The sequence below is a fragment of the Synchytrium microbalum genome (assembly GCF_006535985.1).
Source record: "Synchytrium microbalum strain JEL517 chromosome Unknown SmJEL517_scf0050, whole genome shotgun sequence".
In the NCBI taxonomy this organism is placed as follows: domain Eukaryota; kingdom Fungi; phylum Chytridiomycota; class Chytridiomycetes; order Synchytriales; family Synchytriaceae; genus Synchytrium; species Synchytrium microbalum.
In genome coordinates, this window is record NW_022158399.1 from 157,494 (window position 1) to 175,464 (window position 17,971).

Below are 17,971 nucleotides of genomic sequence, written 5' to 3' on the forward strand. Positions count from 1 at the left end.
GCCATCCGTACTAGTAATGGGGGGAATTTAATGGTGTTTTAATGGAACTAAGTGAACAACTGCCGCAAAAAACCAGCAACATAAAGGAGTGCACGTTATGCCATACCTGATGTCAGCCAAAACTCTACACTTAAATATTTAATGCTAGACGTTCTCCTGCTCGTTCTTCGTCACCTCCTTGATTTATAAGTCACGCTTTGCCGGGCAAAGTACGGAACCTTTGAAAAAAACTTGGACCAATTAGAAAAAGCTGGTTTGAAGGTACATCTCGATAGATCCTCATCGTTCTGATACAGAGACCGATAATTTACACGTAGAAAAGACAAGATATCGTGAAATCAAGGCCTGTTGTATACTGTATTCGCGTTTGAAAATCTCTGTTACCTATTGCAAAAGATGGACTCTTCTGACGACTTGCCAAACAAGAGGAGGTGGGGGTCAAGATGGACGTCGTTGTCAAGATATCTAGGATTATGGAGAAATGAGTTGACTCCATTGTTGGGATCTGACAGGGTAAGCACCGAAAAGCATCAACATCTGCCCGAACAAAAGCATATGTTATTACGATTGAGTTTTACTTCTACTGGTAACACGCACAACCTCAATGTCTAATTATATACACCGTCGAGACGTACAACCTCAATCTCTAACTGTGAACATCACATAGATATCACCACCCTCAACAACAAAACGCCAAACACATCGCCGAATCACACCCGAAGGAACCGAAGTCATAGTGCACCCTGAAACACCAACAACAGCATCTCGACCAGCCCAATTCTCCCTTGACGTGCCAGTACCACTAGACGGATCAGTACCTGCCATACTATGGAGATCTCACGCAGCAGAACTAAATTCCATGTTACGAGCAGCTCACGGCATTCGACAAAAGACGTATAGGATCATCGCAGGCATACTAGCTGCCTTAGTTTTGGTGTCTTTTGCTGCTGCTACAGTTGCGTTGGCATTAGAAGGGTTTACTAGGCCAGCAATGTTGGTTGGATGTGCGTTGGTGTTGACGGCGAGTGTTCAGCCATGGGCTGCAAAGATGTTTTTTCATAAGAGTAGTGATAGTATACAGGTGAGGTCATTTTAGTTATTGCATTTGTTCTTTATGAGTATGTTGACGTGACACATTATTTTGGAACAGGAACAAGCATCTAGAACAGTTATGGAATGGAATGCAAGGGCCCCATCACATTTGAAGTTTGATGTCTATGTACCTGAAGGACCACCACCAATGCCTGGACAGCCTCATGTTGGATCCAAACAGGAACCAGTAAGCGTCTTGAAATCAACATTTGATATATATCACACTGTAACTCACCAAACTACTAGGAAATACATGTGCTGATACTAGACTCGCCTGGCTCAGGATCAGGGTCCAGTCGTGCCTCCACATTGGGCCCACAAGATGTGCTGGAATTGTCATCCGAATGGTGGTGGCCGAGAAACTAGAACGGAATGGGAGATAACTTATATAGAAAGAAGCATCTGAAACCTTCAAATCCTGACACACATGCAACAAACATACAACTTTTTTTCTACCTGTCTTGTAAATGAATTCCCATGTTTCATATAATATTATCAAATGTACAGGAACATGTTAACAGCAGCACAGTGTCAGATTTACACGATGAGGCCTCCAGCGCCGAATATTTCGTATATCCATGCGAGTCTGGGATCGTCGTAAAAGACCCTACAGTGCAAGTTGCGTGTGAGGTTTGTCGTAGCATGGGTTTGTTGACTTCACATCGCAAATGTACCATATTAAGATGATGGCGGTGATTGATAGCGTATATATGGTCCAGTCAAACAAGTCCCAATTACTTGGGTGCCCTACAATTGCAAAAACCCGTTGGAGCTCCCAGGCTTCGATATTTCGGTCAAACCCAAGCACTTACACCGTGACGTTGGTACTTCTCCTATTGGCCGTCTAAAATCTTTCGTTATGGATCTAGCCAAGGCGTATCCGTCCTCGTTGGAAGCGTTTGCTGATGCAGCTGCGTCCGGTTGCGATTGTGCAAGATTTGGCGACTCGTCGGTTGTAACAGTAGATCCAGCCTCATCAGTACCATCATTCGACGTAGATTGTTTCGTTTTTCTGGTAGATCTTTTTCTAGAGGCCATGGTTGAAAACGTGCAAAAACTTGCAAGTTGCTATCTACATCAAACAAACAGATAAGACAAGTCAATGAGATTATTTGAAGCAATGAGAGTCACAAAAAACGTATATCTATGGCTGCTTACCGTACTGTTTGCTCTCTTGGTCGCTGTAAATGGACTTCAGCAACAACAGGTCAACACTGGTGAGTTTTAAGAGATCCGAGTTGTGAACTTAAGAAAGCAGGGCGCGAACGTGTGGGCACAAGCTCTCATCGTTTCTTGCTAATTGCTTGATGGTTAGCTTCACTTTGCCACCACTAACATCTTATGCTTTTATCAAGAGGTTGGGAAATACATCGTAGTGTTCAAGTCAGATATCGCCTCGAACGCTATGGACGCCACTATTGATCGTATTCAAAAGTCTGGTGGCAAGATAACTTACCGGTTCTCGATCTTGTCGGCTGTTGCTATTGGTAGGAACAACAAGTCTGTTTCATAAATGTTACATTACTTACCAAGTACATACTCTTTTAGAGATGCCGACCACCTCAGTTAGTGCCGTTGAGAACGATCCCAATGTCGATTATGTGGAGATTGATAAAGAAATGCGTGCAAATTGAACACGGTGCCTTCCTACACCTTCTTGTATAGTTTCCTTTGCTGAGTTCGACATTCCTTTTGTATAGACTTGTTGATTTCCATAGTTTTGAGAATGAAAATAATTATATTAAGAGTCATGCATGCATATGTCCATGGAATGGACGTTCTAACTGTCAATACTAGGCCTTCAGAGCAGCCCCGACTTCAACAAAGTCATGGGCCGAGTGTGACATCCTTCGATTCTTCAAGATCTGAGACTTTGTTACGGCAGTAATGCTCTCAGTCTCGACGAAATCCTCGCAGGACAAGACAAATGTCCCTTGGTGCCACTTGTGACTCTTGCATTTACAGACTTTACTCCTGTCATGCATGTCTTCATCCGTTGTGAAGTGTACCTAATGAATGTGGGCTAGTGGTTAGTAACAACATCACAGGCTCTAAATCTGAATTGTTGAAGGCAATGAAATCTCACATTTGATGTCAATGTTTGGTGCACAAGCCCAGCTCCAGAGCGGGGAGTAGATGGTCCGGCCGTTGAGTCAGTAGTGCTATCAGTCCTAGATGGGCTGTCTGTAACTTCAGGTTGACCCATTGTTTTGATTTGAGTGTTTTAAGGAGGTGTTTTGTTGACTCTCGGCGGTTTCAGTTGTATCTAACGTTATAGAGTAACGGGATTGAGATGAGATGATCAATGTGACCGTAGCGGTTTTGGCCTCTATCTTGTGTTTTAGCGTTAGACTAGCAATAATTTGTTGCAACAAAAAATCCCGGAATTTCAATGGTGACAACATCATCGACACCCAAATCTATTGTAATTATATCAAGTTCCCGACGCGCTGACGTGTAATATAGGAGGACTGCTAGAAGAGCTACACGAACTGTATCTTATCTTCTATCCAAAGCTTGCAAATTTCTCAACATTCAAACAATGAATACTGTATGCTGGACTCGACTCGCTGGTGGAGCCGATCAAGTAATAGCTCGACAATCATGTCAAGCTGCCATACTAGGCTTTCCTCGCAAACACAAACAGAAACTGCAAGTTGAATCCATATCATCAACAACCACTCTATTGCCCGATTCAACACATCAATCGCTACTCTTGCCACTAGGCACTGAGCCGAAATTTACTGTATTTGGTGGTGGTGGGAATGGTGGTATACAAGAATCTGCCGCTGTCTATTCATTTGGTATGGACGATCGAGTTAGACATCTTTTGGTACAAATGTATGTGAGCTAACCGACTTTATTGTCTATTTTGTTGCAGAAACGAGTGAATGGTCTAGCTTACAGCCTGTAGTTACGCCATGGGATGACGCTACAAAAGAATTGCTACATGCAGAACCTCGTTACTCTGCTGCTAGTGCTTTTGTCTCTGATGGCACCTTTTTATATTCTTTTGGAGGATTTGTAACGAAGGACGAGACTGTCATTACTACAAATCAGGTAATTAGATGTTTAAGACATGAATTTATGATTGTATAGAGGTCAACCATGATGTCGTTTTTTTAGCTCGTGAAATACTGCCCACAAACAAACACAATGACGTTCCTATCCCCGCCAATCGATACTCCCGATACACCATCTCCACGTGTCGGAGCCTCCCTAATCCACTATCCTGGAAACGATGAAACAGCACCTCGACTGCTTTTATTTGGTGGACTCGTCGACAAGCTAAAAGTAAGCAACGATGTATGGTCTTTCGACTTGATTACATCCACATGGTCGCATATAACCATTACTGGCTCTACCATCCCAACACCACGAGAATCACATGCTGCTGTCTATGTCCCAGCACAACAAAATCAACACAGCTATATGATTATACATGGAGGCAATACAGGAGATGTGAAATACAAGAGACGACGATTAGCAGACATGTATAAACTTGATTTGGAGACTTGGGAATGGGAACAATTGCTACCAAAAGTAGAAACGTGTCGACCTAATGCCAGATCATTCCATACTGCACATTTGATACAGGAATTGGATGGGATTAGTAGAAGAATGGTTTCAGTTGGTGGACGTGGGGATGCGGATGATGGTGCTTATGAGAATTTGTCTGAAGTGTGGATATATTCTATTGGTAATAGCATTTTTTAAACTCGATATCAAACAACTCGTGAACTGACGCAATAAACGTCACTGTCCTCGCAGGCAGTTCAGAATGGTCTTACACACGAGCTCAACAGAGTCAAGATGATGGCACGATAGAAGGACGATCACAGCATGCCTCTGTGGCTGTAAGTCAAACTGACATTATTTCCACTGGTTTAAGGCTTTTCTTCACCCATCCATTCAGAGGCTAACGCTGTCTTGTCAACAGGTTGGAAACCGATTATTCCTATTCGGAGGAAGCTCATCCAAAACTGCCGTAAACACACTAGACATGTTGGATGTCGGTCCACCAAAACCGTGCACTTCAGTCGTTGCCACACCTACTCCTGACAACAAATTGAAGCTTACATGGCAAGATCCTTATCATAGTAATCACTACCGGATATACATACGACCACTCAATAGTCCCGAGATTGCTCATCTAGCTGTTGAAATTCACGAAACTACACGGTGTGAATTAGACTCGTATCAAGTCAATTTGAATGATGACGATACAGATGAAAATAATGATGCTGGTGATAAAGGAGATGATACAGAGTCATTGTTTTTGAATCCGGGTATTGCGTATGAAGTATGGGTGACGGCTGTAAATATTGCTGGTGAAAGTTTGATATGGGAACGAGAAACCCCGCTCCACAGCATTGGACGGGCAGTAGTCACCATGTTGGGAGAGCCAGCCGAAGCAGAAGAAGGTGTCCCTCGTACTTCATTCGGCCTATGTCGCTTTGTTTGCACATTGTCTGCTTGCTAATTCTACATTGCTCTATTCACCAAACAGATGATTCTGACGATATATTACCCGAAGCCATCATGTGCTGGGATGTCGTCCATACTTTGTGGCCAAACACAACCACTTCAAAAGCCTGGCGTGATACGAATAGCAACTTTTGTAGAGATCAAAAAATCGAACCCCGCATGCACGGACCAACGAGAATACGCGGTAAAGCTGGCTCTGGTCGTGCATCATATATCTTCTCTCGTGAACTTATAGCCTCCTATCTTGAAACCATCGAAGCCCGTTTCGCCATGCAAGCTCCTGAAAATTGGCGTCGGCTGTTGGCAGACAATCTTGACGGCCCTGCAACAGGATCTGTATCTAAGCGAGGTCCTGGTAAAAAGGGTGGTGTCGCTGCTGCCAATGTTGATGACGATGAAGGTGATAATAGTAATGACATACGTAGTGATGAAGTAGTCAATGAAGATGCAGGTGATGGTGCACTTCTATCGGCTATGATTGCCGAAGATGCAGCAGATGATGATGACGATATGCAATCTGAATGGGAGGATGCTGCTCCGCCCGGTGTACTATATCCAAGATCGCCAGTCAAACCTAAGCTCACCATTAATCTTCGAGCACCAGCACCCCCACAACCATCCGATAACGCTGCTCTCTTCCCAGAAACTGAGAAGCCGGTAGCGACTACACGATCGGGTCGAGCTATAAGAGTCAAGCCTGATGTTGCTAGAGAAATGATAAAGCTGGTCAAAATTAACGAAAAGAAGGAATTACAGAAACGTAAGCGAGGAAGTGCTCGGGATTCTGCTGACGATGACTATGACGTTGTTACTCCGAAACCAGCAAAACGAGGAGGACATCGTCAACAGCAGCCACAACAAGAAGAGTCTCCTCTCACTCCACGTGAACGAGATGATAGTACCAATGCAACAATTAATAATGATGTTACAGAGGAAGTTGAGTCTCCACCACGTAAAAAGGTACGTGCTGCAAATGCAGCTTCAGCAGCAGCACCAGAAAGTATACCACAAGAGCAGGCAGAGGAGAATGACTCTACTGAAGAGACCAAGGAAACAGTAGACGAATCCGTAATTCCTCCATCCGAACAGCAGGCACCACCGATAATGCCAAACGACAATGATCAACTCGCCGACTTCCTCATGGCCCTTCAACAGCAAAATCCACATATGAGTAATGAAGAAATTCAGACCGTCTTGTCTGCATATGCACAGCAAGCTGGAGGGTTATCAACAGCCATGGACTATGAAATGCAACAACAGGAGTCACAGAATATTAATAATGATGAACGTCGTGATAGCATTTCGAACGATGCACCACCCATGTTTTCACCGATTTCTGACCGTGCTCCAACGGATTCACCATTATCGGCGAGGTCTCCTGATGACGAAGAGCCTGCAGGCAGCAGTGCTATGGAAATGGATGTAGATCTTCCACCAGAAGCATCAGACGAAGAAGCTTTTGCGAGTACTGATATTGCAGAGCAATCGACTGGTGGTGATTTGGAAGGTGGTAGCAGTAGTAGTAAACCTGCTGATGGTGGTTTTGAGTCTGTATCTGGTGTTGATGATGAAGTGCCTGAATCCGATAGTTTGCAGCTGCAAGATGGTGGTGAGGGACTCATAACTGCTGAGATGGATGTAAGCCAGACGAGTCATGTAGAAGTGCCTGTTGATGATGGTGGGGAGCAGATTGTAGATACAAGTATGGAAGTAGTTGCTTCTTCGACGGCCACCTATGAGAACATTGAAGATACGACGGGTAATGAAGTCGCCGCTCCATCAGCAACTGCTGATGAGAAGATTGAAGATACTGCTCATATTGAGACTGCTGCTGAAGATTCGAGTATAAATCAAAGTGAAGAGGTTACTCTGCCAACAGTCGCTGATGAGCAGATTGAAGATACGACTCCCAATGAAGTCGTCACTCCAACGACCATTGACGAGAAGATTGAAGTCACCTCTATGGATAATAGTACTGAATTAGTCCTTCCCTCTACAATCACTAATGACGTCTCCGCTCCACCACCTGCTACTGAAGTTACTACTATAGATCATCAAGAAGTAGTCACTCCGTCAATAGCTGTTGAAGACACGACTATGGCTGAGAGTGAAGTAGTTGCTCCATCAACTGCAGCTGAAGATACTACTATAGATCATCAAGAAGTAGGCGCTCTGTCAACGGTTGTTGAAGACACGGGAATGGCGGAGAGTGAAGTAGTTGCTCCATCAAAGGTTGCTGAGGATACCACTATGGCTGAGAGTGAATTGGCTGCTGAGCGGGACGCAGTGGCTCCAGCATCTACTGTTGAAAATACGACTATGGCTGAGGATGAAGCAATTGCTGCACCATCCGATACCAAACCAGAAGGTATTGCAGTGGATGAAAGTGAACAACCAGGCAGTGAATCATCTATAGAAACCGATAAATTAAATGATGCTGCATCAACTACGGAAGTAGATGAGGGTAAACCAACGACTCTAGATGCAAAACCGGACGCTGAAGAGTCTGGAGTTGAACCAACATCAGCTGATGGTAGTAGTCCACAAGCAGACCAATCACAGACCGAAGAAACCGCCACTAGCAATAATAATAATATCAACACAACATCTACAGCCACTGAGTCATCAGAAATCAAGATAGACACCCCAGTACCTGCTACTAGTGCACAAACACCACCAATTACAGCATCGGAAGTAGCAGAACAACCGAAAAAGAGGGGTCGCCCTGGTCGTAAACCCAAAGATCAGACGACAGCATCGAAATCATCACCACCAGTAGCTGCCTCAGCTCCATCTCGTAGATCAACACGTAATGCAAGAACTACGGAACGTGAGGATTCACCTGCTACAGGCGACGAAGCTCCAGCTCCTCCCAATACTACTACTAGAAGGTCAGGCCGTGGGCGCAAGTCTGCTGCTAGAGCGTCTAGTCTGGTGGCTAGTGATACTGTAGATTCGAACTCAGCAGCAGGTGATGACAACGAAGACGACGCTAACAAAGCGGATGTGTAAAAATTCGCAAACAGAAATGTATCTCGCATCATTGTAAAACAAGTCACTATAATTTGAAATTTGATTCTGTTGGTATTCTATATATTCTACAGGTCTACGGTTGTTTTCATTCTTTACAAATTATGATAATAAATCATACTAATATGTTTCCTCAATCTTTCAAAACTCCAGCCTCCTTGAGCCTCTTCAAAAATAATTGCCAGGCATTGCCCGCGGTATACGTAGCCAAAACCCCAAACACCAATACAGCAACATCACTAACAATCAACCAACACGATCCAAACACAAATCGTGGTGCCCATACCCTCCAAACCATCAAATGTCTACGATGCCATCCGGCAAAGAAACTAGCACTAAATGCCAGCAATGATTCAAGCGTCATCCATCCTATAACACTGGTCGTAACAGAGCTTACATAATCTGCTTCTGAATCTAGTAGTAGTGTTTTACGCCATGATGCGATAAGGCCAGATCCTAGAGCTCCTATTATGGCGGTTCCGAATGTGTTGACTGTTACGAGTACTACAGCGGAAGCTGGGTGAGCAGATTCTATTCCAATGAAGGCGGCCGTCCAGTCGATGGATGCAAATGTGTTTTGGTGGCCGGATGCAAAGTAGTGGCGATGAGATATGAGGAAGAGGACTACTTGGAAGTAGAATGTATAGTCTACTTTGGTTTTGTGCGGCGCTGTGGTTGAATTTGCGTGATCTAGGTTTTGGGCTGAAATAGTTTTTGAGGTTTGAGGCCACACGACCAAAAAAAAAAAAAAAAAATGGCACTCATACTATGAATACCTTCATCGGAATCAGATACATCAAACACATAATCTCTCCACAACGCAACAGTCTCAGCCAACCCAATGACCTGAGCAGTCATCACAGACATCATAACAGCCCCAGTGGGTTTGACCACAAACGACACTATAATACTCCAAATACCCAACAGCGCAACCATAGAGGCACCCACAGCATTATTCATCCCTCGCACCCGCAGCATTCTAGCTCCAGGTTGTCCAACATCGGCAGGTGCATCCATTATATCAATCTCAACGGACGTTGGATCCGAAAACCACACATATGTTAGCGCTACTGTTAGAGCAGGGAAACATAGCCTCGCCCACCACACCTTCAGCACAGAGCCGGCCTTCAAGGTATCTACAAAGAGTCCTGATTGATCTAGATAATCTAAAAACCAATATATAGCTGATACGAGCATGGCCGACGGCAAGAAATAAAATACAATCAACCCCACAGTTGCCCATGTCGAATCGGTATCATCCGTGACTCGTTTTATAAGGAATGGAATACCGACCGCAGTAGCAAATAGTGCTAGAGTACTTGATAAGGGTGATACAGATGATCCGGCACTGGCATAAAACGTCGTGGTGCATTTAGGCACTTGCTCTTCACGACACATGACTGATGTCGCTGAAATCCTAGTCAACACTATACATCCTATCGCGATAAATACTAGTCGAGTTTGTACCAGTGGCTTGGATACTCCCAAGGCAGAGACTAGAGCAATCACCCATACCGTTTGTAATAGATATAATGTTACAGTGTCTTCCCATACTGTGAATGAGTCTGATCCAACTGATAGCACGTATAAGGCAGTCAGTAATACACCGACTCGTGCCGGCCATTGCATATTGATTCGAGTTATTTTAAATGATAGCCATACAAGTAGTGGCAGCAGAGCTCCCATGGCTGATGAAAAGGCGATTTCATGGATTATTGTCATTGCTGAGTCACCCGTGTTGATTGATGACACGACATAGTGAATTATTCTAGATGCACCTAATCCACATCCAACTAGACTACCAACACCAATTGATATATACGGTACTTCGGATTCATAACCTGAACCAAAAATGGCAAACAAGGCAGATGCTAGTACGGTGAGTCCAAATATAACGAGACCCATTACAATCAAGGGCAAATCAAACCTCGCCCATATTTTCTTAGCAGAGAATAACGACGACCGTGTAAATTTGAGATACTTCTCATAGATCAGCACTACACTAGTGGTTGGTATTGATGGTTTTTTGATGGCAATTTTACCATTTGCAGCAGCTTTACCACTATTACTATTATCGGTACTTGATGCTGTTGCTTTTTGAAACCATCCCATGATTCCTCCACTAGATGGTTTTGCTTCTTTACTATTACTTTTACTACTAGCATTATCATTAGCAACCCTGCTACTTGGACTATTATTCGATACCTCTCCAAACAACTCCTGATATTGTCTCTCAGCGTCCTGAAACAAGACATCCAAAGCAGGCACATCCAATCTCACACCAGCTCTCGTCTGACTATAAGCATGTAGATACTGATGTATCTGCCATGCATTCATTCTCAAAGCCTCAAGCCCATCTTCAATTCCAAACAGTTCGGGTATAACACTACCTAGATTACCAAATGGAATGGGAGATCCGAATAGCAGTGATAGCGTAGGGACCAAGTCGATTTGAGATACTGTTCTATATGATTCGGAGGTATATAATGGATCGAACTGAGATTCGATTGGTTGACGTGCGTCGTTTAATGCTTTTATATCATCCAGATCATCTTGATGTAATAGTGGTTTTGTACGAGAGTATATGAATAAACCAGCTGATATCTCCTCTAGCGATTCACCACCGTGATCACCTTTAGGATCCATGCCATGATCACCAAAGACAATCAGCAGCGTATCATCATCCAGTGACTTTATGACATGGGACAACATGGCATCCATTTGCGTCAGTTTCTCAGACATGGCGGCATGATTAGGTCCGTATCGATGTCCAGCATGATCAACACCCAAGAAATGTCCTATATAAATATCCCACTCTGACGAATTCTCATGTACATCCTTGCCTTGCAAGGCAGGATACAGATGCTTTATAACTCCATTATCTACAGTATGTAAGTCCCATACATCCAATGACGGATATGGATGCGACATGTTTAGCAGGTGTGAATATAGGCCTTGCCATGTATCATCACCAGCAAACGATATCCTCATACCCCGTTTGACAAACTGTTCGAGGATATTATCTTCTAGGACTGCAGATCCACCAAAATTGGATCCTGCATCGACAAATGTTGGGAGAGTTCCTGTTGTGATTGCCTTTAGACGTTGGAGAGTAGTTGTTGGTGGATCAGCCAGGAATCTATACGATAAAGCGTGTTGTGGACGTGTGGTCAGAGCATTATGGATTGTGGGGAGCTTGTTTAGGTAGAAGCTCGAGTTGGTGGGTAGCGAGTCGTTGTAGGTTATAAAGTCGTGTCGAAGAGCATCAATAAGTAGAATCACGGCTCGTTTATAGCGAGGTTGAGTCCAGCATACATCTTCAGAGCCTAGAAATGAATGAAATATCGGATTTAAGTTCGGAATACGTGTTCTAATACTCGAAATCCAAAACAGGAAATTTCTCAAATGTCTACCAAATGTCGAGCAATTGTTGTGCAAATCAAGCTCCACACGTGTCAACAGGAATCCAGATGCAAATATATATATGCTCGTCACGTGAAGTAGCGTGATTATGATCACCACTATTCCTAAACTGAGGAAACTTGCTTTCGGCAGCGAGATACCTCTCAGCGTGACATACTTGTTGATTGAGGATTTGTTCCCAACAGATGTCGATGATCTATTAGATTTAGGTGACTTGACGAGTTGTAGCTGCCCTCTTCTCTTGATATTATGCATCCTACTCACACGCTTGAGTGACAATTTCCAAGTTGGGCAACCTGTAAGTTTCAAACGTTTTTGACAGTACCGAACTTTATGAAACGGTTTTGTGAAGGAGTTGTCTTTATATTTAACAGCAGAGCAATTTTACGATTTGAGCGCATACAGGTTTTGGTCGGAGCTACCAGCAATAATATACTTTGCGTCGGGCCCCCATGAGAAACATGTAATAGGCTTTGATGTTGCGAGAGTGTATTCTGCCACTTCATTCCACGTCTTGACACCATATACCCTAGTCGCAAACGAAACAGTCAATCGTAGAAAACTAAGAATGAGAAGCTTCAAAAGAACTGAATCAAGACTTACTTGACAGTGCTGCCATTGGCCACCCCCAGATAACTTCCAGAGTAATCAAATGATACAAAGGTTACTCCAGCTTCCAAGGTGAATGTTTTGACAGCTTCGAGTTTTTTCAAGTGCCAAACATTCACAACGGATTCAGTGCTTCCTGCACTCACGGTAGCTAAATGATAGCCGTTTTCAGAAAAGGTGAGCTGTGTCACACTTCCTGCACTGGCAAACTCGGCGGCAGCTGAGCGAGACTTTACATCCCAGATTTTGATGCTTCCGTTCTCGGAGCCTGTCGCCAACAAAAGACCGTCTGGATGGAACTGTGCTGATGTAACTCCTGCATTGGAAAGAGAGTGTGTAGCATGTTTGAGTGTGAAGAGAGCAGAAAAATTGTCTGCAGTTATTCAGGAAGACATACCTGATTGATCATCCATCTGGACCTGAGTAATAGCTCTGCCAGATTCTACATCACCAAATATCCATGATGCATCCATACTACCCGATACATAATAGTCTCCAGTAGAGTGTAATGAGAAGCTAGTAACAATATCCTTATGATCATCCATAGTCCACAAGCTCTTAAACTTGGTAGACTTTCTATTCTCTTCCAGTTCAAATGCCTTGACTGTCTGATCTGCACTGGCAGCAAACACAACAGATCGTGAATCATGGAAGGCGACAGCTTTTACCTCAGCCTTGTCTTTATGTGTGGCGACAGCTTTACCAGTCTCTAGATTCGTTAAGATGATGTGACCATTGGCCGTTCCTGTTATAGCTAGGTCTTTGGCTGATTCCAGGACGAGAGCGTTGATGGCACCACCGACCTTGAATTGCGAGACAACAGCGAGACTGGCAAGTTCTTCTGGTGTCGCCAAGTTGGGGTGTTTTCTCTTTTTTCTGTCAGCAAACAACCTGCAAAAAAAGGAGGTGTTTAGAATGTGGGATTTGCGATGGCTCGGCGCGAGCTGTCTGCACATCGAAGCAACTCTGGACGTGGCTTTTTGTCCGTCGCACTAACACTCTCCATATCTAAACAACTTACTCTTGTTGCTTGGCGTCCATCTTTTCTGCAACATCAGAAGGTAATCCTTCAGTAGCAGCAGGCTCATCAACATCCATATCATTTTGTGGGACTGACTGTTCACCACCACTACCAGCCATACTAGCAAAATGAGCTTTAACGTTCTTCAAGGAATCTCTAGCTTCATCTCGTTCGCGGAGCAATCGAGCAATGACTCGTTTAGCAGCATCATTCTCGTATAGACTTGTAGTCAATTCTTCACGAATTTTGTGATGGGCATCTCGCAATTGGAAGGACTCTAATACTATTGCGTCCCATTCATTTTGTAGCAGGGATAGGAGTGCTGGTATTGATGTTGCAGCTGGTGGTCTGGGTCGTACTACTTTTTGAGCTGTGAGGTGAATAGGATGGTGTTGGTTAGGTTCATTTTGTTCTTTGCGTAGTAAACTAGTCTGAGCCGACAAGGAGACAGCGGCTAGGATCCATCACGTATGAAATGAATCATTTTATACTATGATGCAGCCCCGTTCTTCCTCAGCCAACATTCAACAAACTTTTTAAATGTTTCGATTGTCACAGTTGGAGTCTTGACATACTTTGTACAGCAATGAGATCGTCGGCATTCAATGCATCACCAGTTATAGGATCCTTTCCATTCTCAGCAATATACTTGACAATCAGCCTCTTTTCATACAAATGGCCAGATTTAGTTACAACAGGGTCGTCTGGCACTTCTCCAGAAACTGAATATATGGACAAAGTAGGTAAGTTTTTAGATACATTTAATATTGCTGCAGGCTGGCTTACGCTGGCAAAACATGACTGAACAAAACAAGCTGTGTCTTCTGGATTTTGGCAGGATGACAGAGACAACATCGGTAGTAGTTGGCGTGACAGAGAATTGATTTTATTGACATAATTTTATTAATTTCAATCTAGGTATTTGAGATCCACGTAAATGGCTCTCAGGTTCTCAGATCACGAACTGCACTTTTAATTAAAAAAAATCGCAGCAGGAAGGTCGAACTTGGTGGAAGACAATCTCAAGCTCACGGAAAGAGATCGCTAGTGGACAAATGACCGAATGATCGCAGATACGACGAGGATTCCTCTCCCCTTTCAAAAGTCCTCACTTAAGGCCCTCACGCCTAGGACACGTTGTGAATTCGAGACCGATTTGCCGCATACCCAACCTCATATGGCTATTGCTGCCGAAGCTGGTGACCTAAGGAGGCGTATCCTCACGAACTTGCCGGCTCACCAACAGGTTCAACCGTCATCCCCAAGACATTCGACAGAGGAAACGCAAGATGTCGAGGATCCACCATCAAACAATGTGGACGACGACCAAGAATTTGTATCCACAAATCCGATATGGAGAAAGATTCTCGATTGTCCAGACTGGCAGCAGGCACCAACTTCAACAGCAATCCAACAACAGAATTCATCACTAGCACCGCCGCCACCAGAACCAACTAGGACGAATAGAATGTCCAGATCAAAACGAGCTCCTTCATACCCAAAAGCAGTCGAGATGCCTCCACCACCTCAAACGCGTCGAAAACAAACATACCTCGAAAAGTTTATTGAACGACAGTCCTCCTCTATATCCGATCAAAGCAATACAGTACCTGCTACCACAAGAGTAACTCCCGATCTGCCATCTTTCGAGCCATTGCCATCACCAGAACCTCAGCAGTATTACGTGCCACCACCACCAATGATATTGCCAACATACATGATGGGACCTCCAATAATACCCATGATGGCTCCTCCGCCTGTTATACCTCCCATTTCATACCCTCAAATATCTTACAGTGCTCCACCGCGACAGTCACAACAGCTATATTCAAATTCAGCTCTTCCGCCTCCTTCTGCCACACATCGCCAACGGCAAGGATGGGATGTACCTAGTAGACCACCTTCACTACCACCACTAAGAATGCGAGATGAGAAAGTAGAAAAGCTGGGTACATTAGGCCCTGATCGGTGGAATGAACGACATCTTTCCAAGGTAATATGCAATCGGTGCAGATGTGTTTTGAACAGCCCTTAACTTACTTTATCAAACTCTTAGCTGCGCAAAGCAACGGAACTGAAGCAGTACGCTCATAATATACGGCAGCAAAACGCTGTAACTTATGCTTCCTCCCGACAATCACTATCAAGAGCAACACCAGACTCGTCAACTTTATCATGCAATCGTTTGGACTCTAGACCCAGTTTGAAGAACACCGCAGCCGCGCCAGTAGTCGTTGTCAATGGTCCAAGTATTGAACAAGTTCGTAGAAAGATGGAGATAAGGCTCAAGGTAAGTTGTTACTTTTAGTCAAAGGTCGGCAAGTATTCTCACAATCTGTCCTTTTAGGTGAAGGAGTACGCAGCGAACGTTCCAAAACCATCTCAGCAGTCGAGCACTGTATTGCCACCTATTTCCTTAGTGACGAAACGCGGCACTGACTCCAAACCGTCGAAACGTGTAGTCAGACCATGGTCGTCCACAGATGGCGAGCTACAAGACCTCATCAAAGAACATGAAAGGAATGTCGCCGTTGTAGATAGATTGAGAAAGGAGTTACGCTTATAGCAAAGTTAATATATATTTCTAGGAGTATGAACTTGTTTTACGCGTTTGAAAGGATCAATCAGTCGCCAATAGAATGCTATTTGCAATAACACTTGCCAGTGCTCATTTTAGGCGCATTTTCCATGTTCTTTAAAGACACATGACACGCGCTCTTGCCTTTCGTCCATTCATCCAAATAAAACATCTGTATCAACTGATTCAGTAGAAGAAATAGCACGCAGGCGAGTTCGAATCGTCGGCATCTGCCACTAATAGTCATATAATTTATATAACCCCACAGATCTACTCTCTAACTGCCTAGAACTATTGGAACTATTCAATCAAAAAAAGTGAGTTTTGTTGAAAAGTGTTTGAACGAGTAAAGACTGGAGGATGGACAATCAACACATTCGAAGACGTTCAATTCATATCAATAAAAGCATCCAATCTCACATCCATCCTCCCCTCCTAGTGGTATCATTTAAACTCTTCCAACACGGTCTCCTATATTTCACAACATACGGGTCCGCCTTCCTGCCCGCCGTAAAGCACGCAACAGATCTCTACTTTGCTAAATTTGAACTAGGAGTAAACTGTACGAGTCCCGGTCCAATCGCCAATGCAATGTGCTGGGAGGACCTAGCATTCACGACATCAACTGCATCACTATCTACCGAAGCTGGAGCAGCAAATCTAGCTGCATTAGCAGCAGCAATCGCTATATTGCTACACACTATCTTAGCATTATTTTATATGACCTGTCAATGCCGTGGTAAAAGCGAGGAATTCTTGATTGGTGCTGAAGAGGGGTGTTGTGGTGCTGCATCGTGTTTGATGGCATGTGCTACGAATGATGCTGAGGCTGGGACGTCGGCGTTGGAAGCTAGTGCTTGGATGAGGTTTATTCGTATTGTAACTGCTGCTTTGAACTTTATCGTGGTTGTGGCTTGCTGTGCTGGTGTATATGTCTGTATCAAGGCTCTTGCGCCGATTCCATACCATACTTCCACGGTCGTGTATCTGCCTCCTCTATTCTTGGGTCTAGAAATGATGTTTTGGAATATTAACGAGGCGTTAAAGTCGGGCTGGCTTGTCCCAGCTGTTGCCGTAGTATAAGGGGTATATCGTAGTGAACTGTGACTTAGATGTGGTGGCTGGTAGTGTGTATACTTATGTAGAATAGGGAATTTATAAGGAAATAGGGAAATATTGGAGGAGAGATGTTGGATCCTAGATTACTTAATAAACTGAGACGGGCTTTAATGCTGGGGATTTATATCGAGATAACGTAAACAATAGAATCAAGTTTCAAATAATTACGAGGTTCTAACTTGATGTATATTCGAATTCAATTCTGGTCAAGAAAATTCCATGCTGTCAATTGCAGACCACATCATGGGCAGCATCCATGCGTGTAAAAATAGTCGATTCCTCTCTTATAACTCTAAAGTGAATCCTGTAGTCAAGTTGAATGCTCATTTTGCGGCAGTCAAACATTCGTATTGTTGGGATGTGGGAACTGTTATCAAGAGGGAGTGTCGATGATGCATTCCAACAAATCATGCGATACGTCACGTAAAATGTGTTGCAAATGTCGTCGTTAACTGTCTGTCAGTGATTGACGTTACGATGCATGCAAACAGCAGCAACAGTCCGGAAGAAGAAGAACACAGGATCATATCTATGATGGTAAGATTGAAACGTAACAGGTTTTGCAAGTACAAAAAGTAGAATAAAAAGAATAAAAAGCCCATACGGATCTT

General features: G+C 43.8%; 2 protein-coding genes across 2 annotated transcripts; one reads left to right on the plus strand and one right to left on the minus strand.

The window, feature by feature from the left end:
• Positions 1-3,634: 3,634 nt before the first annotated feature.
• On the plus strand, positions 3,635-8,592 carry SmJEL517_g05477 (uncharacterized protein; the record flags this gene model as incomplete). Its single annotated transcript, XM_031171403.1, has 6 exons — positions 3,635-3,896; positions 3,974-4,152; positions 4,219-4,792; positions 4,864-4,949; positions 5,033-5,525; positions 5,603-8,592. 6 exons carry the CDS (start codon positions 3,635-3,637, stop codon positions 8,590-8,592), a joined length of 4,584 nt encoding a protein of 1,527 aa, XP_031022634.1.
• Positions 8,593-8,743: 151 nt separating this feature from the next.
• Positions 8,744-14,462, minus strand: SmJEL517_g05478 (uncharacterized protein; the record flags this gene model as incomplete). The annotated part of the gene is made up of 9 exons (XM_031171404.1): positions 8,744-9,279; positions 9,387-11,936; positions 12,024-12,289; positions 12,437-12,562; positions 12,637-12,958; positions 13,040-13,533; positions 13,664-14,117; positions 14,239-14,385; positions 14,450-14,462. 9 exons carry the CDS (start codon positions 14,460-14,462, stop codon positions 8,744-8,746), a joined length of 4,908 nt encoding a protein of 1,635 aa, XP_031022631.1.
• Between the last annotated feature and the right edge of the window lie 3,509 nt (positions 14,463-17,971).